The sequence below is a fragment of the Sus scrofa genome, chromosome 9 (genome assembly GCF_054392235.1).
Source record: "Sus scrofa isolate SSC_HxYL_T2T_F1_AM1 chromosome 9, Sscrofa_HxYL_maternal_Yorkshire_Landrace_v2.0, whole genome shotgun sequence".
Taxonomy (NCBI): Eukaryota; Metazoa; Chordata; class Mammalia; order Artiodactyla; family Suidae; genus Sus; species Sus scrofa.
This window is the reverse complement of record NC_139391.1, coordinates 38,591,277-38,615,224: the sequence shown is the minus strand read 5'-3', so window position 1 is coordinate 38,615,224 and position 23,948 is coordinate 38,591,277. Positions and strand designations below refer to the sequence as shown.

Genomic DNA, 23,948 nt, shown 5'->3' with positions numbered 1-23,948 from the left:
TTTTCCTTTATGGGATTCCCACACACACACTTCACTTTCTAGCTACTGTGGTTACCTCTGTCTGCATTCTCTGGTTTTTTCAAGCCAGTAAGAGTGTAGGTTTCTTTCCCAATTTTAGTCACCCCTACCACCCTGGGGCCTGTTCTCAGGCCAAAAGCTGTAAAAATGGGAAACTTACCCAGTGCCCTGCCATTCCCTTCTTCCGAGTATCAAACTTTTACCTCCACTGTCTACCTTCTTTTGGTCACTCTTTCATGCCTTCAGTTAGACTTTTATATTTTTAAATTTCATTCAGTGTTTATAGTTGTTACCTGTGTGTGTGTTGAGGGCCAGGGTGCATGCATGGCAAAAAAAAGTTCAAAAGGAGCCTTAAAGAGCTGTCTATGAAGATCCATCAATTTTTCACATTAAAATTAGATACAGATGACATCAAAAATGTTTTAGAATGATGATCTCACAAAATCATGATTCACTGTTGACCTTTCTTCTGCTTATTCTGTTCACTCTGTCTTCTTTTTCCACCTAAATACCTCCTCAGTTCAATTAAGATTTATTGGGTACTTACTAGATGCAGGTCACAATGCTAGATCCTTTAGCTGTTGAAATTGTGTTCGTTCAAAATTCACATCAAATGCAGATGCCTCCAGGATCACTCCCTCACTCCTAATGGGTAGACAGATGTACCTTCTTATCCTTCTGAATGCCTTTGGTCCTCCCTCATGACATTTATTTATTAATATACCTGCTTGCCTCCCACTCACCTATCACAAGTTTTTTTCCCCCATTAGATTGTAAACTTTACCATGTCAGAGTCAAGTCTCACTCATGTCCACATCCATCCAATCTGCCTTAAACATGCTACTTAAAGACAGGAACCAAAAAGATACATGAAAGTCTTTGCAGTTGGAAAGAAAGGAGGGGAAATGTAGAACATTAGCTCCGTGTCTGTAGCATCAGTAGTGGAGTGGAAAATCGGGTAATAAAGCTTTCTTGTTTCTAGAGAGCATCCTAATAGAGGCAGTGCTTCTTCTCCTAATTCTTCTTCTTCCTCTTTTTTTTCCTTTTCCTCTTCCCCTCTTGCTTCTTTGTCTTCTCCTCTCCTTCTCTCTCCTTTTCTCCTTCTTCTTCCTTTCCTTTTTTCTTTATTTAATAGTAGTCACATATAGCTCTTTTGCATGCTTTGTCTCATCTTTAAAATGGGATCGGTGTTGGTATGGAACACTTTTTGCTGTAAGTTTTAACAGTTTGGTTCCCTTCTTTTACCTTTGAAAAGGTAGTGTCAGTACTCAACTAAGGAGTTCCCATTGTGACACAGTGGAAACGAATCCGACTAGTATCCATGAAGATATAGGTTTGATCCCTGGCTTTGCACAATGGGTCAGGGATCCAGTGTTGCCATGAGCTGTGGTGTTGGTCTCAGACATGGCTCAGATCCTGTGTTGCTGTGGCTGTGACATAGGCCAGCAGCTGTAGCTCTGATTCGACCCCTGGCCTAGGAACTTCTATATGCTATGGGTGTGGCTCTAAAAAAAAACTCAACTAAATAGACTAGTGATGTCCTCAAAGTGGGTAGGAGAATAACCCAAATGTTTGATCCTTCTTTAATTTATAAAATATTGAGCCATAGTAATGAACATACTATAAAAATGGAAACTGTAGAAATAAGACTAAGTTAATTCAGTCATTTTTCCTAATAATCTCACTTCTTCCTCAGATTCAGGTCAGAAGACATTTAAAAGGAGAAGATCCATCATAAACTGGACCTTTTGGCGGGGTTCTAGCACTCAGGTGGATACCTTGCCCATGTCACCAACATCGCCAGTGCCAGGTCAGCTGTTCGGGACTTCTCTGCAGAATATTTGTGAGAACGACAATCTGCCCAGACCTGTCTTGGTGAGTCTCATTTTGGCCTGTAACACTAATAGGAAAGGAGGTTTGGGAAAAGAGAGCTCTGAGAGGTAAATCCAGCCCCCAATGGGAAAAGTATAGGCACCCCTGGCTTTGGCTGAGAACCTTTATTATTACTTCAAAGAGTAAAAACCTGATTGAGCTATTGCAGAGTCATAAGACAGACATAATAGGGACAGGTGACCTAGGCTATTGCTTTCAGGAAGGAGCACATGAACCTGTTCAGGTCAATCAGAATCTGCTCTCCAGGCAGATAATGCACACTAGGTCTCAACAGTTCCCTCACATCCTTTCTTGAACCCAGTGTTGTTCAGAAACTCGTTTAATCACTTTAGCAGCAGAGACTAAATCTTCTATTTTTTTATACATGTGTTTCATTTGTAGTCCAAGTCTTTAAGTATAAAGATGCATTCTCTGGCAGTTAGTTATCTTTTGTATGTAGATGAGATCAGATGAAAGCCACTGAGGAAATATGGTCCCCAGTTCATATAGTAAATGATCACTGTTAAGCAACATTTACTGAGTGTCCTGTATCCTCCAAGCACTATGCTAGATGCCTGGAACTTTATCCTATATTGTGCATCTATAAGCACCAGACACTAGTCTAGCCACTTTATCGCTTATCATTCACAGCAGATTTAGAGGGCAGCTATCATCATCATCACCATCACCATCATTCCTGCTTTCCAAATTAAAGAATAAGACTCTCAAGTTTACTGAAGGTCACGCAGCAAATATGTGCCATAGCTTATGTTTCCGAGCCAATGGGTTGCTTGTCTCCAATACCCATTCTCTCTACATGGCAAGCAAAGGACACAAAGCTGGAAAGAAAGCAAAACGAAAGACTGATCAGAATGGAATGGAATGAAGGAAGCTCCCTGGAGGAGATGATTTTAGAGACTGATTTTAAAGAAGGAAATAAATACAGGAAGTAGGATGGAGTGTAAAGTCACATGAGAAGAAAGCTAAGCAAGTGGAGAATGAATTTGGCAAGAACGTTTCCATATCTGGGGGAAAGAGTCCGTATTAGGGAATAGCAGGGAAAGAGTAGTGAGGTAGGAGAGAGACAGGTTAATAGGTGAAGTGACTATTGGTTCACTGAAAAAAGACAGTCTCATGAAAGTGTTTAAAGTAAAATGTTTTAGACCTTGAATACAGCGAGAGTAAATAGGACAAAAGAGATGTAAAGATACTGAGAAGCAAGTTGACTTCATCCTCTAAGGGGCCACTCACCCCAACCCTTCAGTGCTTTCCCCGGGTGCACCCGAGTCCCTGGCAGCTGGAGAGGACAGGTGTACGTTCCGGTGCTTTTTATGCATGAAGTGTCATTTTGGTTTTTTTCCCTTTACTTCCCCGTAGGATATGCTTTCCCTTCTTAATCAGAAAGGACCCCTCACAAAAGGCATCTTTAGACAGTCAGCTAATGTGAAATCCTGCAGAGAGCTGAAAGAGAAACTGAATTCGGGAGTTGAAGTACAACTAGACTGTGAATCTATTTTCGTGATAGCATCTGTCTTAAAGGTAGGGGAAATTCTCCCTTTTATCCACCCATAGCTCTGGAGAAAGACAACTTGGTTTCTCTCATTATAACAGTATTCCCATCTGCAAAGGACCATAGTAGAATTAGAATCAGGTGTTCCTGCTGTGGTGCGGTGGGTTAAGAATCCAACTGCAAAGGTATGGGTTCAATCCCTGGCCCGGCACAGTGGATTACATGATCCGGCATTGCCGCACTGTGGCGTAGTTCACAGCTGTGGCTGGGATTCAGTCCCTGGCCTGGGAATTTCCATATACCATGCGTGCAGCCATTACAAAAAAAAAAAAAAAATCTAAAAAAAGTGTTAAAAACACTTCACAAAATTCCATTGGCCTTTAAAAGCCACAGCTAATGATGTGGCATGTCAGATGTGCTTTTTAAAATTTTTCCTCCCACACCACTCACCTCATGTTCAGGTCTGCCAGCCCACGCAAAGGAAAAAAAATTTTAATTAAATAAAAATATAAAATAATCCTAATACACCAGCATCTTTACCAGAATAAACATCCTGATTATAATGACTTCCTCACAGTCTCACTATCTTCCTAATAAGGGCACATTTTTCAAAAACAAACTTTTATGAAACTTTGAAACAGCTGACCATAATAAACAAACATTTGCCTGAAAATGGGGGGGGGGGGCAGGGGGGACTGCTCACTGAGACCACTGAAAATTCCATTCATTGATACAGTCATTGCCTAATGCCTTTTAAAAGTAAAAGTGGAGTCAGAATGACTCTGACATCCAGTCCGACTTTTATGAAACCCTTACTGCGTGTGGCACTCTTCATGATTCTTAATCTTCATCCTACAGGTATCTGGTATGTCACGGCAGGCTACTCTGCTGCAGGCATTTTTGCTGCAAACATTTTTACCGCATAACTAATTGGCCATTGGGCAATTTTGCCATAAAAAACAACTGATTGACAGTTTGGTTTGACATATACAGTTTAAAAATCATGACAGATGATGATTTGTCCCAAGTGTTGGTTTTGTATTTTGAGCCACACTACACTGAAGGAGAAAGAGTCAAGGGGCCTTAATAGCATAGAGCGAACCCATACTTCCCCTAGAACTTTGGAACGTTCATCAGTGGGCAAATGACAGGACCCAAGAACAAACAACAGTGTGGAAGGCTTTCTCAAAAACTCAGGCACAAATATGCATCCTCGTATTTGGAACCTGATGCCTCTCTTAGTAAAGGAAGATATTTAGCAAATAAGAAAAAGTGTGATACTGGGCAAGACTAATCAACAAGCAAAGGAAACAAAGTATAAAATACTGTGAATGAAAGACATGGAAGACAGGTGCCTAAGTACAACCCACAAAATAATATCAGTTAATTGCAGTATTGCCGTGAATCTACACATATTTTAAATGCATTCAAATATTTTATATTTTGCAATAAAATATTTTTACTTTTGTTATTCTCAGGTTTCAGTATGTTCTCTTTCATATCCCTCATTTACTTTTTATTTTATCTTTTATGGCAGAATTGCCTTGCAGGCAGTTTGTTATGGAAAAGCGTTTGTAGCAAAAATGCTTGTGTCAAAGATGTCCATGGCAAATAAGCTTACTTATGGCAAAAAACCTAGAACCCCTGCTGTGATTGGTTAAATCACATTCATAGTTGAGTTAGACTTCTTCTAAAATGTTTTCCTCCCCACATTCTTGATAACATCCTACATTTTGGGAAAACCTAGAGTCAAAATCAGCTTTTAGCAGAGCTTTTGACCCCAGCAATGGCTTCTGCAGACCAACGTCTGTCTCCAGTCTCCCATCCGTGTTGGAATAGAGCCAGGGGTACAGACAAGAGCCAGGGGTACAGTCAAGGCCCCAGCCTGCATCCCAGGGCTTGGAGCATAACAACCAAATTAAGGAAAACATGGTAAAGACGCTTGCATATCCCTACTCCTGATCAATGGCTTACAGAATCATACTTTATAACTTGCTAAACAGGTATCTCTTGGTTAAAGGACCATGTCTACTCTTAAACAACCTCAGCCATAGACTCTCACAATAAAGTATCACTCAAAAAAAAAACTGGAGAATTGGAGCTGTGATACCTAGTCTATGTTATACAACGTTTGTGACTACCCTTCAAATCCTGGAGTACAATAAAGTTATGTATGGTGTTCTTGGCCAGATATATGTCATGCGTGCAGATGTATGCAAGATGAATTTTTGTGTCTTACCATGTAATTAGCCTTTCTCTCATCTCTTAATTTAAGAAGTTAAAGCCTGTGTTTTAGAAAATTTTCCTTATTATGCTACTTTTCATAGCACTACACTTCTTAAAACTTTGTGCTAAATTGTTAAGGAATACCATAAAGAAGTATGGTTCTAGAAGAGTTAAACTGTACTTCAACTTGAAGAAATAATACTTGTCCAGGAGTAAACAGAAGACAAAAAAGAATCCAAATGATTGAAAAGTCTGGTTAGATGGGATCCGATTTATTAAAGTTTTATAATCATGTAACTGGGTTTTACTCTGATTTCTTCCAAGTGGTTGCAAGAAAGGAGATACTTTTTGCCAGAAGTTTTTTGAGCTTTTGTTTTGTTTTGTTTTGTTTGTAAGACTATTTGGAAGTGGTACTTAAGTTTTCCTTTAATTTTTTTTTATGTATGCTGGTTTTGGCTTAAATATAAACTTAACCCTTAAAACTGTAATGGAAGAAAATTGCTTGAGGAAAAGTTCATTTTTAATCCTGTAGGAATCTCATTTGAAATTAATTTAGGAGTTCTGTTGACGGCCTGGGTTCTGGTTCTGGAAGGGAGGAACTTTCCGTTGAGTGCAATGAGTTGGTGATTGTAATTCAGAACCAGCTCTCACATCCTTTCTCAGCTGTGGTGGTACTTGTTATTTCGTAACTTGTTATTCCAGCTGTGGAGAGTTCATTGAGATGTTAGGAGTTATTATCTTTCAAGTGTAGGTTTTAAGATTTAATGATGTTTTTCTTCAAGACAGATCATAAGTATGTTTTCCACTGAGATTTAAAAAGAGAGCTATTGTCACTGCCCCACTTTGAAACACCAAATTTTGGCTCTTCTGAATCTGACTTTTAGAGTAGGTGCAGCAACTAAAATTAGTTTGAAATTATGAAAATTCGATAGCTGTACCCAAAAAGAGGTAACTTTTATGATGACACATCTGAATCACAAGTATCCCGGTACATGTCTACTGGAAAATATAATAGAGCTTAGAAAGACTTTGAATCAATCATCTTCCTACCTGTTAACCACTCTAAAAAAAAAATTGTATGATGATAGGCGACATGTCTACAAAGAGGTTTTAAAAATCATCTTAGAATCTCAGTTACAGTTAGTTGACCTTCCATTGTCCCTCACTAATATTTGGCCATGTGACAAACAGCAACAGTTCGGGAATGACCTCTACTATGTCTGAGCCTGTGCTTGGCACTGAGGTGTATAAGGTAGAAGGTGAGGCTGTGACCCTGGCCTGATGGAGCTGATAAGCTGGGGGAGAACATGCTAACCTAATCACTGCCTGCAGCCTCCGACACATAAGCACCAAGTTGTGTATTGCCTTTCGTAAGGCACACAGGTAAAATAGCTGATTTGATTTAACAGCCAGAACTAAAATTATTCAAGTGCAGACTTTCACCTTTCCCCACAGTATAAGTAAGAACGTGCAAGAGGACAGTCAACTGTGGGTACAATGCTTAGAAATGAAACGGAGTTTTCTCTGCCTGAAGTTTACTCAGGTAGAGATCAGACTTTGCAGGCTTGGCTTATTAGTACCCTGCTGAAAGCAAGAGAGAGAGCAGGTCTAGCCCAGAAAGAATCATAGGACCAGAACCAAATCTAGTTTATTTATTAGCTTTTTTTTTTTTTTTTTTTAACATATGTCCAACAACAAACTCCCTTGGTTCTATCCTGCTTGTGTCATCATCTGGTTTCTCCACACCCGGACCTGCAGAAAAAGGTCTCAGCAGAAAAGGGTCTTGAAGGCCAGAAACCTGGGACATGTTACTCAGTGTACTTTAGGCATCAGGATGGTGTCCAGGCTTCCAGAGCCAATAACGTGGCATGCCTCCCCTCCCCCACCCCCAATCCGCAAGAGCCCTTCTGTGCGGAACATGGGGAGAAACTACCTCTGAACAGAGTTCTTCAGGGATGCCCCTGGAATATAAAGTTCTAAGATAACAGGGACTTCGTTTCATTTACTGCTCTGTCCCTAGCACCTCAAATGGTGCCTGGCACAGATAAATAACTATGTGTAGGATGACTGGGTGACTGACTACCACATTATGACTCTTGCAAATATATTCATCCATTTCTTTTAACTAGTGATTTGAGAAGGGAAATTAAAAGGATTTAGGATGGTTCGCCCAACCCTGCCATGTTATGCAGGTTTGCCAAAACGTACACAAACAAGTTTCAGCCCAAACAGGTTGTCTTTTATCACTAGTCCCGACTCCAGTTTCCCTCTGGTCTTTGTTAGAAGAAAATTAAATTGTATGTTTGTATGTGTGCACATCATTGGAAGGTTGGCACAGAGCGCTGTGTATTCTTGAGAAGGGAGACCTTAACTGAACTTTCCAATAAAGTGTCTTTCTAATTTCTTCAGTATGAGAATAATAATTTAAAATATTTCTTTTTCTCCCTATGAAGGATTTTCTACGAAATATCCCAGGAAGTATTTTTTCATCAGATCTCTATGATCATTGGGTCTGTGTCATGGATCAAGGAAATGATGAAGAGAAAATAAATGCAGTTCAAAGGTAATTATTCTGATTTGGTAATTTCTCAAAAATGCTTCTTAAAGAACTCGTATTTTCTAAGCTTGTCTATTAATATAATAATGATGATCAAAGTCACACCCATGGGAACCAGTTTAAAAATAGATTCATACTCACTACTATCATGGCTGTTATCCTTTCCCTAATGTTACTGACATGGAACTTGACCATTGTACACCTACCATATTATCCGAAGCTGGTAGGAGCTACAAACTATTAGACCTAATTATGATCTTAGTTTTGGTAAATAGTCAACTAACCAGACAATTCTCTATACACTTCATTTAGCAAATGAATTCATACAGAGAAAATTCCTTCCCCTCAAGGAGCTCACAGTCTAGTAGAATAGATGGATAAAACCAAGAATTACAATGTAGTGTATTCAGTGCTATGTGGAGAAGGGTCTGTGGAAATACTTCAGAGGGACAAGTGTCACAGAAAAAGGAAGTTGCAAAGTCACAAAGAATGCACTGTCTATACTTGTGCAAAGAGAAGTCTCTGGCAGATCCTGCCACCCCCATTGAGTATTTCCTGCATTATAAGAGAATAGGAAAGAAGTAAGTGTCCATTAACAAAAAGCAGTATTTCCAGTTCTGTGAAAACCCAAGAATCCCAGTATCATTCATTTGCATATGCTTGTTTAGTACAGTTTTTTCTTGAGCAGCTTTCAAATACAGATTATTATCTCTATATTGCTGCTGATAGATACCTTTGATTAGTAGAAGAACATAGTGTAAGTCTGGAAGACCAGAATCAAAGCCATGTAACAAAACACCGTCTCTGCTTCCATTGCAGTTGATTTCCAAACTTTGCAGAAATGGTGAACATCAGATTCTGTATTCTGTTGCTCATTTATAGTCTATAAACCATTAAATGATAATTTTAAGAGGGTAAAATGAAGGTTTTCATACAAATGTAAAGTGAACACATGTGAAAGATTGTATTTAAAACATTAATTAATGAGAGAATTAGCAAAATGTTATTTCCAGTTTAAAGGAGACTTCAAGCTACCACTTCAAAAATGATGAAATGAATTTACAAATAGATGTAAAAACTGGCTTTTTCTACTAGGACATGGAAGGCAGGGGGTGTGCAAATAAGTCATTTGTCTCTACCAATCAGACCTGTCAAGTCGATAGACAAGTGTTAAGTGCATTGCTATCAGGAATCTACAGTTTTGACTTGTAAAATAACTCAAAGGTTTTGGGTCCCCATAGAATCAGATACCCCAAAAGGGTACGCTAGACAATGCCTTGATTTTCATTGAAGACATTCAGTAATCTTTTGGTCCATTTTGATGTCTTTCGTAATTTGTCCCTACAAAACTATACGCATTTTCTTCCTCAGGTTACAAACTCTTCTTGTTGGAAAAGAGCAATACCATAAATATCAACATATATGTTTTCTGTATGGTAGTAAAAAAAATCATCTTTCATGAATGATAATTTAAAAAATCCCTTAGCCATTCCAAAATAAGACCAGCAGGAAAAATACTATTTTAAGTTTGACGTATATGTGAGCACGTTAAATGTAATTTGTGTTTAATTCCATCAAAAAGCTTTGAGGGAGAGTGGGGGTTGGTTGAGAATATTCTGGAATGTTACAGGATTTGCCTAAGACACACTGTACAAGTTTCAGATAAATTTTTTAGGCAGCATTTTTTTTATGAACCATTTTTCTTTCTGCATTCTTTTACATTTCCATTGGGTTGGGAGGACAGGGCACAGAATAAGGAAATAAATCCCCAGCGCCCGCTTTCTCGCCTCTGTACAGGCAGTCCTCTCTCAGCATGCACGATGTTAATGGACACACCCGCACCTCTGAACTTGTTCCTGCCTTGCGTGGTTCTCCACGAAAAGCAAGAGATGCTTGTCTATACAAGTTTTCTATGAAATGTTTGCTTACAGAGTACATTTTTCTGTCTTTAGGCTATTAGACCAACTTCCGAGAGCCAATGTTACTCTCCTGAGATATCTTTTTGGTGTTTTACACAACATTGAGCAGCAGTCCTCATCCAATCAGATGACTGCATTTAATTTAGCGGTGTGCATTGCTCCGAGCATTCTTTGTCCTCCTGCTTCGGCCAGCCCAGAACAAGAAGGCGAATTTACAAAAAAGGTAATGAAGTTTTTCATTTTTATGCCCTGGGGGACCAAGTCCCCATTTTGAATGTAAAATTCAGGGTATTAATTCTGAAAGACATTTTATTAAATAACTGAAGTACATCTCCTTATAAATTTGAGTACAACGAGTGTTTTATCCTATCCTGGTAGACTATAGAAACATTATTTCTTTTTTCTTTTTTCTTTTTTTTTTTTAATTTTTAGGGCCGCACTTGAGGCATATGGAAAGTTCCAGGCTAGAAGTTGAATCGGCCTATACCATAGCCATAGCAACGCAGGATCCGAGCCTGGTCTGCAACCTACACCACAGCTCACAGCAACACCAGATCCTTAACCTACTGAGTGAGGCCAGGGAACGAACCCACATCCTCATGGGTACCAATCAGGTTTGTAACCCGCTGAGCCACAATAGAAACTCCCTAGAAAGATGATTTCTTGAGCAAAAAAGTGAAAGCAGAGAGTTCCTATTGTGGTTCATCAGGTTAAGAACCTGACATAGTGTCCATGAGGACACAGCTTCAATCCCTGACCTCAGTCGGTGTGTTAAGGATCTGGTGTGGCTATGGTTGTGGAGTAGGCCTACAGCTGCAGCTCCGATTTGACCCCTAGCACCCTTCCTAGCTGTGGAAGTTCCATATGCCACAGGTGCAGTGGTAACAAAAGGAAGAGAAAAAAAAAGTGGTAGCAGTTGGGTTCCTTCTCTTTTCCTTTTAAGAAGATGTAACAACCATGGCTGACGTAAACCACAGAGGATAAGAAAGCAGTTGATAGGACTTTAAAAAGAAATAAGGATTTTGGAATTCAACAGGGCAAGGTTGAATTCTCAGCCTTACCACTTGCAAGATGTACAGTCTTGAGCAGGGTTACTTACATTGATCCAGTTTCCTCACCTAAAAAGTAGAGCTGGTGATAACACCTAGGTCATACAGTAGTTACTTGAAATCACACTCCCGTGGTGCCTGGTGGTTAGGAAAGGGGTTAGGATTTTGGTCCACCTTGTTCGCAACATCCTGCCTGCTCCCTTGCCTCAACTCTTGAGAGAAAAAAAAAAACAAAAACAAAAAAAAACAACAACAACTATGTAGAGGTTCCAGTGTATCTCAGTGGAGGCACAAAGCTCCTTAGTAAAAGTCTTACCTCTTCCCCAGCACGTCCTGTTAGGAAGCCTAAGGGAAGGAAATGCACAGGAAGAGCCTCATCAGGCACAATGCAAGCTGTGTCTCTCTTCACAATAAATCCACAGAGGATACCCACTTCCCACACTTATGACACCTGCCTCTTACAGAAGAAATAAATATAGGCTTAATCTAATGCAGTTTCATGAATTTTAATGAGAAAGTATATTTCTTCGCTCCAAAGGCCTTATGGAAAATATTTTAAATTACCCTAATTTTAAAGACAGAACTATTGGTATAAAAATGTCAGCATTAAGCCAAGGCTGCAAATAATAACTTTAGTCTACTAATTAAATTAATTTCTATGCTCAACCTACTCTCGAAAGTATCATAGTTTTTTAGAGGAAACGATTTTGTATACTTTTAACGCAGACATGAATTTTTCTCAGGATTCCTTTGCATTTTTGTTACAGTCGGTATTCATGTATGAAAGTGATTTACAGACGTGCTCTATGAGAAGTAGCACTTCATTAGTGTCCTTTTTTTGTACAGATTTCTCTGCTTATACAATTTCTGATTGAAAATTGCTGTAGGATATTTGGAGAAGAAATCACTTCCCTCCTGGGAGAAGTTTCAGTGAGACGCGATCCTAGAGAGAACGCCTCAGGTACCGTGAATGATTGGACTGTTGTCTGTGTAGCAGCTGGGACAGTGGTCACCCTGGCGCACAGCAGCTCAGGTGCAGGGAGCCTCTCACCTGGGTCAGTGGGCAGGCAGCCCGAGCTTCTCGCTTGGAAGCTCTGCCAGGTCAGAGTGTGTTAAGGCGGTGCAGGGTTAAGAAATGTATAAGCGAGGTTCCAAACGCCAAGAAGTTGTTAGTGGCAGCATTGCATGGTATGATGTTTGTAACCTTTTTTATATGAAACTTCACAAGGAACCCCAACGTATAGGACAGAACTGCTGTGGTTGAAACTGGAGTAGAAGGCCCAGGGGCAGTAGAGGCAGCCGTGGTTTTTTTCCTCCTCACCTTCCTCCTGGAGGTCACCGAGACCTCTCAGAACTGCAGAACACGGGGGTAGAAGGTGGTGAGGACAGGGGGCATTAAAGACAGTCATCCTTCCAGATTGTGAATTCCCGTACCAGCAGTTACGAGTTACGCTGTCTTTGGACAGTCATTCTGTGCCACTGAACATCATATCATCATCTATAAATACGGATCACCATAATATCTAGCTGTTGGGGTTATAGTAAAGATTAAATAAAGCAATGCATATTAAAGAACTTTGGCAAAGAGAAATTGATACGGTTAGTAAATGGCTTCTCTGAGACCAGAGTTAATTATGTATATCCACCAGCTAGTCTGTCTAAAGAACAGACTCTTATTTAGACTGTGTATATCTGGCATTAATTCCTTCCTATATTTTTATGGATTCTTGGTATTATGACACGTCCTCATTGCTTTGAGGAAATCTTACTTAAGGAAAGCCCCTTACTTCAGGAAATAAAGTCAATCAAATATACCCCAACAATTTATTTTTAATTCTGCACTTGCGACCGGGAAGATTGTGAAAGATCCTTTCTCTCTCGAGAGTAGGGATTTAAACAGTGTACGTGGAACTAAGCATCAGCACAGTCGGCGTCTTTTACTCTTTTTATTTTTAAGGCGGCGTGCATTCGCGGTAAGTAAAAACGTTAATCATGGTTTGCTTTTCCGACAGATACCTCTTGCTTCCAGCTGAACGACTCCTCCTATGACAGCTTGGAAAACGAGCTGAATGAGGATGTTGATGCTCCGTGCAGCGACCTGGTGAAGAACCTTGGCCAGGGTAGCAGAAGCATGGACTCCGTGCTGACCCTCAGTGACTATGACCTCGACCAGCCTGAGGGGGAAGGCCTCTTAGCCCTGGGCGACTTTGACTTAGAGCGTTCTAAAGATGGAGACATCCGAGTGGAGCAGCCTCTCGAATCCAAGCCCGTGACTGTGGTAGTGTACACAAGGGTCCCACGGCAGGATCCTGCCGGGGCCCCCACCAGCCTGAGCACGCCCAGCCACCCGTCCACTGCCCCAGGTGCTCCAAAGGGCCTGAGGCGACAACGGCGCTGCTCGGAGCCCAGCATTGACTATCTAGACTCAAAGCTTTCCTATCTCAGGGAGTTTTATCAGAAAAAGCTGCGCAAGTCCAGCTGTGATGCAATTCTCTCAAAAAAAGATGAGAACCATGTGAATCAGAATCGACCCCTCCAGGAAGAGGGTGAGACACATTTTAAACCAAGTTTAGTCACAGGCACTAATACCAAGAAGAATGCCACTAATAAAAATATTAAGAAGAAAAGCTTGTCCGATAATGAAGGAAATCACATGAAACTTTTTCCTAAATCCAAGCCCGTGGCCATCTCCGTGGCATCTTATAGTCACATCTCCTCCTCATGCGATCATCCCAGGGACCAGCCCTTTAATACAGATACATCTGGCTACTCCCCGCTGCACACAGCAGATGCCCTCAAGAGTTCCAGGAGGCACCGGCGCTGCTCAGAGCCCAGCATCAATGACCAGCACTGCAGACTGACCTATCTCAGGGGGATTTGTTCAAAGAAACAACACAAAGCCAGCTGTGAAGCCAGTCTCTTGCATGGAGAGGACGATTATCTCAAGCGGCACAAGTCTTTGCAAATGGAAGGGCAGAAGCTTATTAATCAGAGTTTGGTCATGGGCATCGAGGTGGGCAAGAGTAGTGCCACAAACCAAAACAATGAGAAGGTCGTACCCCCCAGGTTAAACATTTGCCCAAGGACTAGCTATTCCAGCTTGTCCTCTCCAGCCACCTCCCCGTCTGGCTCATCCGTGAGCTCCCAAGATAGTGCTTTTTCACAGATTTCTGAACACTCCGTGTTTACACCAACTGAAACTTCCTCTCCAATAGATTGCACTTTTCAGGCTCAAAGAAAAGAGGAAGAGCTCTCTTCTGACTTTAGTTATAGCCTCATTTCTGGACTCCCTGGTCCCTCCTCAGAGCAGGCCACCAGCCACCTGGCTCATACTAAGAAGGACAGTGTTGAGTGGCAGTCACAGAAGCGCTCTGTAACTCTTCACCCCAGCACGTGGTTGAGAAGTGGGCTAGCCAGTTTGAAAAACTGGTCCCTCAAAAAGAAGACAAAGGCACCCAGGCCAGAGGAAAATAACATAAATTCTCTAAAAGGTCCCATGGAACCACCTCCGCATGGTTCTGGCGTCCCAGAAGCCAGTGCAGTGCAAGAGAGCCAGAAAGACACCCCCCTAGCGGCCGCTGAAGGACTTGGAGCTATGCAGGCAGCCCAGTGTTGCAGTTCTCACCCCAGCCAGGACTCAGAGAAACATGCTAGCTCTCCATTCAGCCTGGTGGAAGATAGACTCGAGCTTTGTATGGGGTCACCCAAGGACGGAGAGAATAGTGGGCAGTATCCTCCTGGTACTCTGCCTCCTGAACCACCCTCACCCAGCTCCTTGACTGTGCATGATGGGTCCAGCCCAGACTCAGGGCCTGCAGTGGTTTATGATGTGGAGGACGAACCTTTAACCAAAGACATTCAACAGCAGTAAGACTTGATGTCTACAAGCACACAACCTGGGCCAGTAATGGTATAAAGATAATAATTATTACATCCCCTTGTCTAAAATGCCTGAGATGGGTAGCATAAGGATGATCATTGCTAATACTTAGGACAACAAAAGCATTCTCTTCATTAGACTATTTGGCAAAAAGTTTAGACTAAAATATTTTGTCACCTAAATGTTCGGGAGACTTTTCCTTACTAGAGCATGATTTGATCCCGTCACGCATTTTAGGAAATCCAAGCAGAAATCATCTTCTGTAGAGGAAACATGCCTTATACGGTGAGATCAGTGTCACAAGAAGGCCAGAATATCAAAAGCGAAGAACAAGAACTGTGGAGAAGAAGGAAGGGTACAGAGAAACTATCCACATTAATAAGTAGGCAAGAAAAATTCCACTTATCAAAGCATTAGGAAGGAAAGCCTTCTGATATCATGTGAACCTTTTCCCTGAATCCAAGCCAGTGGCCATTTCTGTGACATCTTACAGTCTGTCACCTGCCTTCCCAGGATCATTTCAGGTATCAGCCTGTTGGTGCAGCTAAGTGGAAAGAACCAGAGTGATAAAGAACCAAGAGTATCATACCATAGGTTTTTTCGTTGGTTGTGTTGGTCGATTCATTTTTCCACTAGTGTTTCCTTGCTCTGTGGCGGCTCAAGGGACACAACTCTGCAGAGCAAGGAAAAACACTAGTGGAAAAACCAATCAGCTGGTTGTGTTGGTTGATTGGTTTTTCCATTAGTGTTTCCTTGCTCTCTGGGGGCTTGAGGGGCACAATTCTGCAGAGCAAGGAAAAACACTAGTGGAAAAGCTAATCGGCTGGTTGTGTTGGTTGATTGGCTTTTCCATCAGTGTTTCCTTGCTCTGTGGAGGCTCGAGGGACACAACTCTGCAGAGCAAGGAAAAACACTAGTGGAAAAACCAATCAGCTGGTTGTGTTGGTTGATTGGTTTTTCCATTAGTGTTTCCTTGCTCTCTGGGGGCTTGAGGGGCACAACTCTGCAGAGCAAGGAAAAACACTAGTGGAAACACCAATCAGCTTGTTATGTTAGTTGATTGGTTTTTCCATCAGAGTTTCCTTGCTCTGTGGAGGCTTGAGGGACACAACTCTGCAGAGCAAGGAAAAACACTAGTGGAAAAACCAATCAGCTGGTTGTGTTGGTTGATTGGTTTTTTCATTAGTGTTTCCTTGCTCTGAGGAGGCTTTGGGAGCAAGGAAACACTAGTGGAAAAGTGAATCAACCAACACAACCAACCAAAAAAACTATGATATGATACCCTCTTCCTCAGAGGAGACAGCAGGAAAATGGTTGTTCATTTCAGTATCCTTTCCACAGGTGCTTGAGCTAGAAACACTCTCCAGAACTGCATTTTTTCCTATTAGAAGGTGACCTTCTGACCTCATTTGCTATCTTAGTGTGGAGGAAAAGATAGCCATAGCATGGCCAACATGTGGCCAAAGGGTGGCTCCTCTTTGCTGAAATGTTCTTCCACCCTTTGCCTCTTAGCCAGAAAAAACGAATGGTAAACCATTCCTTTTCTAATTGTCATTTGGCACTTGAGAGAGCAGTTTTGAGGCTGGCAGGTTGTAGAGTCACAGAAGAGCCACCAGAGTGGCTGACAGGCCTTTTTTCAAATAGTCTTTGGCTTTGGATTTCTTTTCTTGCATAAGGTTTTGCATAGCTCTGCCCTAAACGATTCATGATCTAGACCCCATTGCTTTCCTTCATGTCTGTGGACATTTCTCCTCTTGCCTTGAAGGTGACACCAGGACATCTCTGGATTATCTCTGTGGATTGTTGGGCTTCGCTGGCCCATAGGAAGGGATAGAGTCAGGAATACATGTGCCTCTTGCTTCACTTTAAATACTTCCAAGAAGTTGCTTAGAACCCATTTGGTCTTTTTAGTTCAACATGAGATGGACCTTTCTCCCACAAACCTATTTATTCCAAATGATTTTTCTTAGCCACCCAGAAACTTTCATGTCAAATGTTTCCTGTTGTCCTAAAGGTTGTGTTTTTCATTTATAGAAAAAAGATAATGTTTCCTCTAAGACAGAAGAAGTTATTTCAGTATTAGCTACAGGTGCTACCTACCTCTAGGGAACATGGCCCTGTTTCTCCTAAGCATCATAGTTAACTTTGGACTCTGTTCACAGAGCTCCTTCATGACACTGGCCATCTCAGTCACAGGTGTAAAGTAGATTGTACCTTATAATGAACCACTCCCATATTTAGACTCCTAAGTGTCCACATGCACCTTCTGTGGTGTGATATATAAAGGCAGCAGGGATTCCCCTCACCCTTAGGGCATACTACTGTCAGAACTACAAGATGTGAATGAAGCCCTCACGGCTTGGAGTGTCTTTATAGAAGAAGTTGCTTCTCTACTTAACAAAATAACATTTCTAGCCTTTTTTCTTTCATATTGGCAAGTAGAAAATTGTCCACCCAGTTTGAAGTATAGAAGAAAAATAGATGCTGAAGTTCTTCAGTAACCACTCCTAGTCTCTGTGTTCCCTTAGATACTCCTGTACCATTTAATGTGAATAGCTAATATTGCTGTAAAGTATTAATATTGTATGATTTGAAGACAGACTACGTGTCATTTTATTATACTCTGTCAATCTATAATATATTAGACTGATGCTCTATCTAAAATGCTTTGAGTTTGTATAATAATATATCTTGACAAATTTTACTAGCATATGTTATGTAATAGATGTGTATTTTTGTACTTGCAGAAACTGCTGCTAACTTTTAAAGTTGTTTGGTTTTCAAGGCACTGATAATGGATATGTATGAAGTCCATGCTGTCTATTAAATAAAACACCATCCTCAGAGTTTAACAGTCCCACCAGAGTAATATTGCCCTTTGTAAACTTGTTTCAGCTAATGAGCCCAATTTCTACTTAACCGCTTAATTGGAAATTTCATAAAATGTAATTAATATTGATTTGAAACTTTGAACTCTAAGTCATAGTCATGGTCAGTCTCTAGAAAAAAAAAAAGGTTTTTTCCTTTATATTTTTCTAATCTCATTGTTTACCAACAAGTTATGCTTTAGACACAAAGTCTTCATTTTTCTTTGTTATTATATTTATACTATGCTTCTAGAATCAGATACATGTTTAGTCTATATTCTCATATCAAAGAACCATCAACTCAGTTTAACTGTATGAGATTTTCTTGTCTAAATTTGAACCACTCTGACCAGAGTGTCCAGTTAACCACAGACACATCCAGACATCCAAGGATGCCTGGATCCAGATGCTACAAGACATCAGTACTTCTAAAGTCATATAAAGTTATTAAATATTCTGGTTTCTCATTTTGCCTTCTCACAGTTCAAAGATGTTCACTTTATGTAAGTTTAAGCACCATTTCAAAAAGATTCAAAAAAACACCCTAACTTAATCCAGAAAAAAAAGAGTGATCTGCTTTGAGCAGTAAAGACCTAAATATTAAAAAAAAAAAAAAAAAAACAACGAAAGTAATTTTTGCTTTTAAAGAAGAGTGTTAATCTACTAAAAACATTGGATTCAATAAATTATCTCACATTGTATTTTTCTACTTTTCATGGTGTGACCTTGAATTGAAAGGGTCTAATGTATCCTTGAACCAATGGCATATTTTGTCTGTTGAAAAGAAACTAAGAATATTATGTATCTTAATCCAAATTATGGTAGTAAATGTTTAACTGATTTTTTTCCTACCTGGTCATGTTTTAATGACTTGAAAGTCTGCAAACTGTTTATTTCAATACAAAAGAAAAAAAATTGAATAATAAAGCTGAGTAAAATTAACTTTTTTAGTGTCTATTTTTGTTACAAAGATGTCTCATAAGCCGTGTCTCCTGCTGAAAGGAAGAGCACTCCTGAATTCTGTGCTTTCTGCCCCCAAATATGACATACTCTGTTTCTAAGCCACCTGTGAGTATAAATCCTTCATTTGTGTTGTTTAAGAAAAAAAGTGAACTCCTTAAACTTCAGTTCTGCATAACGTCAGATGTGTGTTAGAACTGGCAGAAGGCTCTGGGGTATAATTTGGAAATTTTTGTTTCCAAGTTCCTAAGAAATACACGCAGCGTAGTATTAGGTGTGTATTGTTTCTTAATTTGTACGTGTGTTCTCATTATATAGTGTCAGAATAAATGTGCTTTTTTAGATAGTTCAAAGTGTTTTTCTAACCTATTTAATTTGTTGAGGCAAAGTTAATAGGTTTTCTTGAGTCAATTTTATGTGTTAATAGAAGATTCAGATTTGGGAGACATTAAGGTTTAAATGCTAGTTGTTTTCATCTAGGTTTGATTTTTAGGTTACAGTAACTTGGAATTAAATTTAGAACTTATCCTTACAGCCTCTTGATCTGCGATGAGGAAGAAATTAATTGGCTAAAAACCTGTACTTGTGAAGTAGGTCCATTACTCTGAGAAAGTAAAACAGATGCTATAGAGAAATACTTCATCTCTCCCAGGTCACAGGGAATATGATTGTTACTGCCTAGACTTTTCAGAAGGGAAAAAAAAAATTATAACTTTGCCCCAAGAATGAGATGACTAAGAAGCAGAGAATCATTAAAATACATGAACCCAGAGAAGCTTACTGCTTGAAGGCACAGCAAGGGAATAGAGGGGAAGGAAAGCCATAGATGAGCTAATCCAAGAAACTGAATCACAAGGGGTTCAAGAAAAATTGAGAGAAGGGAAAGAGTATGGCTGGAGGGAGATAGTGATGTTATAAATGATATAAATGCCAGTCAGGCAGTTTAATTTGTATTGCCAGGTACTGTTCTAGACCCTAGGATACAAGATGAAAAAAAGATAGTTTCTGTCCTTGGGGACCTTAAATAAGGGAAAAATTGGGCAATGCAGAAGAAGAGGAACAATAACGTGGGCACTCACTGTTCCTGCATGTACTGGTGATCAGTGCATTATTTGTTTTATTTCATTTAATCCTCCCAATAGCCCTATGTGGTCGGTGCATTCAGCTAGAACCTCATTCTGACCCCAGGTTCTTTCTTTCCACCTTTTCACCTTAAAATAGGGATGATGATAATACCTCTTCCATGATAAGCAGACACAAATTACATACATAAGAACCAATCCAAATTTTACTAAGCTATGGTGTCTCAGCTAGATATCTCTAGGAAAATCATTCCATTTCAGAAATAATTTAGAAACTATGATAAACATTAAAAGAATTGGGCTGAAAATTGGCCCGGACAAAATGGTATAGACCTGGATCTCCCAGCCCCTCCTCACTAAGTATATCTGTAAATCCCAGAAATGGTACAAAGACAACCAAAGGAGGACCCTAAAAGGTGGTAAGAGAAAGGTTAATTGGTTCAGAACCCTAGGACTAGAGAAAAACACACTATCAGAGCATCTCACACGTCCCTCACCTAGTAGAAAAAGAGAACTAGGCCTGACCGTTCCTAGCAGAGCAATAGATACACGTGTTCCTCCCCCTGATCAGCTGAAATCCTTCTGACACCACTGGGTAAGCCAGGAACCACCAGTGAGAGGGCTAGATGAGCCCCATTAAAAAAAGTGGCCAGGGGCAGTGTTCTTTCCTACTAGGCTTGAGACTTCCCTTCTGTACTGGGTGATACTAGAGTGGCCTGGCAACAACAGAAAGGACACTGTCACAATAAGCAGCTCAGTTTTGGAAGCATCTTCACCCCAGCAGGCCTGACTCACCTTCCCACCCTAAACACTAGAATGTCAGATGGCATGGACAGGAGGGATTCTACCACAAAAATCACTCAGCCTCAGGTGTCTCAGGGCCAAGGACAAAGAGGATACTCTGGCAGAGGACAGATCAAAACATCACCACAAAGGCTCTGAAAATTAATCTGTCAATGGACCTGCAATGCCTAGTAGGCCAGGGCCTATGTGCTAAAGATAAACAAGGTGACTGCCCACTAAAATAGAATATTTAAATAGGGCCCAGAGTCTCCTAACAGACAAAATGTCCAGGATACAATTGGAAATTACCTGTCACACCAAGAACCAGGAAAATCGTAGCTTCAATGATACATCAAGATGACTTTAAAATAGGCATATTAAAAATGTGTCAATGAGCAAATACAAATTATCTTGAAACAATGACAAAAGTAGAAAATTCAAAGAACTAGAAATAAAAAAGGGCCAAGTCAGAATTATACAATAACAGATTTTTTAAAACTCAGAGTGGAAATGACAGAGGATAGAATCAGTGAACTTGAGGACAGATAGAATTGATGCAATCTGAACAACAGAGAAAATAGCCAAAATAATAATAATAATAACAGCCTCAGGCACCTGTGAAACAGTAAGAAAAGATTCAACATTTTTATCATCAGTGTTTCATAATATAGAAGATAGGGCTGAAACAGTATTTAGAGAAGCAACAGCTGAAAACTTCCCAAATTTGATGAAAGACACAACCCTACACATTCCAAAAGCTGAGTGAAACCCAGACTGAATAAATGCAGAGAGAGACACATCATAATTAAGTGTTTAAAGACTAATGACGAAGAAAAAAGTACTGAAAACAGGCAGAAATAATGCCTTGCCTACAAGGGAACACCAGTTTAAATGACAAGATTTGAATGACATGGTTTCATACAGAATATGAAACCATGGAGGCCAGAGGAAAAGTGGCATATTTTGCAAGTGCTGAAAGAAAAGAACTGTCAACCCAGAATCCCATACCCAACAAAAACTGTCCTTTTTGAATGAAGGGGAAATAAGGACATTTTCAAATAAAAGAAAACTTTTAAGACTTAGTCACTAACAGACATACCCTTAAAGACTGGCCAAAAGAGTTTCTTTAAACAAAAAGTAAATGCTAAAAGAAGGAAATTTGGAACCTCAGGAAGGAATGGAAAGCAGAAATAAGAGTATATAATGATTAACTAACCTCATGAATTTTACAAGCCGTATCTGATGCTTGAAACCAAAATTATAACACCATTTGATACCCAAGACAATGATATTTAAAAGTGGAAAAATAAAGGGACCCTATAGAAATGAGGTTTCTATATTTCACTCGAAAAGGGTAAAATGATATCAGTAGAACGTAATATGCTATATATGTATATTGTAATATTTAGAGCAACTACAGAAACTATATATCTGGAGAGTATTTCTTTCCAAAACTCCATAAGTAAATCAAGACAGAAACCTAAAAAATGGAGCTCCCGTCGTGGTGCAGTGGTTAACGAATCTGACTAGGAACCATGAGGTTGCGGGTTCGATCCCTGCCCTTGCTCAGTGGGTTAACGATCCGGCGTTGCCGTGAGCTGTGGTGTAGGTTGCGGGCGCGGCTTGGATTCCGCGTTGCTGTGGCTCTGGCATAGGCCGGTGGCTACAGCTCCGATTCGACCCCTAGCCTGGGAACCTCCATATGCTGCGGGAGCGGCCCAAGAAATAGCAACAACAACAACAACAACAAAAGACAAAAAAAAAAAAAAAAAAAAAAAAAACTAAAAAATATTTAATCCACAATAAGGCAAAAAAGAGAGAGGAACAAAAAGCAGAGGAAAAAACAAAAACAAAAAAGAGCATTCTTAAGCTCTTAACATATCAAAATTACCTTATATACAAATGATCTACATACATCGCTCCAAAGACAAAGATTGACAGTGGACTAAAAAATGAAAAAAACAAACAAACAAAAAAAAACCCTAACTGTATCCTATCTATAAGAAACTCACTTGAAATTCAAAGATATAGGTAGTTGAAAGTACAAAAAAGTATATATATATATATATATGTGTGTGTGTGTGTGTGTATCATTTATACATATCTATGTATTTATATATATACATATGTATGTATGTATACACACACACACCATGAGAGCATTAATCAAAACAAAGCAGGAATGGCTATATTTAAATTGAATAAGTTAAACTTCAGAACAAGGAAAATTACCAGAGACAGAAAGGGATATCACATAACAATAAAAGGCTCATTCCACCAAGAAGACATAACAACCCTAAATGTGTATTCACGAACAACAATGCTTCAGAATCTATAAAGAAAATAATGACACATAACTGAAAGGGGAAATAAACAAAACCACAATTATAGTTGAAGCCATTAGCACTCCTCTCTCAGTAACTGCTAAAACAACTAGTCAGAAAATCAGCAAAGATGTAGAACTCATCAACACCATAAACCAAAAGGCTACCACAGGCATTTATAGAACTCTCCAACAATAGAAAAGTACACATTCTTTTCAATTGCCCATGGAACATAAACCAAAACAGACCAAGCATATCCTGGGCCATAAAACAAACATCAACATTTTTGAAAAGTCAAAATCATCAGAGTGTTTTCTCACCACAATGCAATCTAAGTAGAAATCAATAACAGAAAAATCTTCAGCACTTGGAAACCAGACTAGATACTTCTTAATAATCCACTGATCAAAGAGGAAGTTTCAAAGGAAAAATGTTTTAGATGATAGAACTAAATGAAAATACAGTATATCAAAATATGTGGGATATTGCTAAAGCAATGTCAAGAGGAAAATTTTTAACACTAAATGCTTACATTAAAAAAGAAGAAAGATCTCAAAGCAACAAGCTAACTTTCTATCTCAGGAAATAAGAAAAAGAAGAGCAAAATAAACCCAAAGCAAGCAGAAGGAAGGACATGGTAAGGATTCGAGCAGAAATCTAAAAACCTGAATATAGGAAAATGGTAAAGATTATCAATAAAACAAAAGATTGATTCATTGAAAACAATAAAACTGATAAACCTCAGTGTAGACTGATGACAGAACAACCCCACAGATCACCAATATCAGGAATAAAACAAGCATCGTTACAGATCCTGAAGGCATTAAAAGACAGTAAGAGAATACTACAAATAACTTTTGTACTCATAAATTTGAAACTTAGATGAAACGGTTCCTCAAAA

At 39.6% G+C, this 23,948-nt stretch overlaps 1 protein-coding gene across 24 annotated transcripts in view; it reads left to right on the top strand.

Annotated features, from left to right (window-relative positions):
• Positions 1 to 18,840, top strand: part of ARHGAP20 (Rho GTPase activating protein 20) — a 109,437-nt gene extending 90,597 nt beyond the window's left edge. For 7 of the 24 annotated variants that reach the window (XM_084976000.1, XM_084975996.1, XM_084975994.1 and 4 more), the window contains 6 exons: positions 1,715 to 1,893; positions 3,268 to 3,429; positions 8,080 to 8,189; positions 10,136 to 10,325; positions 11,998 to 12,112; positions 13,164 to 18,840. In XM_084976000.1, the coding sequence (XP_084832126.1) occupies positions 1,715 to 1,893; positions 3,268 to 3,429; positions 8,080 to 8,189; positions 10,136 to 10,325; positions 11,998 to 12,112; positions 13,164 to 15,022 (2,615 nt within the window). In that variant the 3' untranslated portion in view covers positions 15,023 to 18,840. The remainder of the gene's footprint in view (positions 1 to 1,714; positions 1,894 to 3,267; positions 3,430 to 8,079; positions 8,190 to 10,135; positions 10,326 to 11,997; positions 12,113 to 13,163) is intronic. The other 17 variants (XM_084975998.1, XM_084976002.1, XM_084975995.1 and 14 more) reach the window with 12 other exon arrangements.
• The last annotated feature ends 5,108 nt before the right edge of the window (positions 18,841 to 23,948 follow it).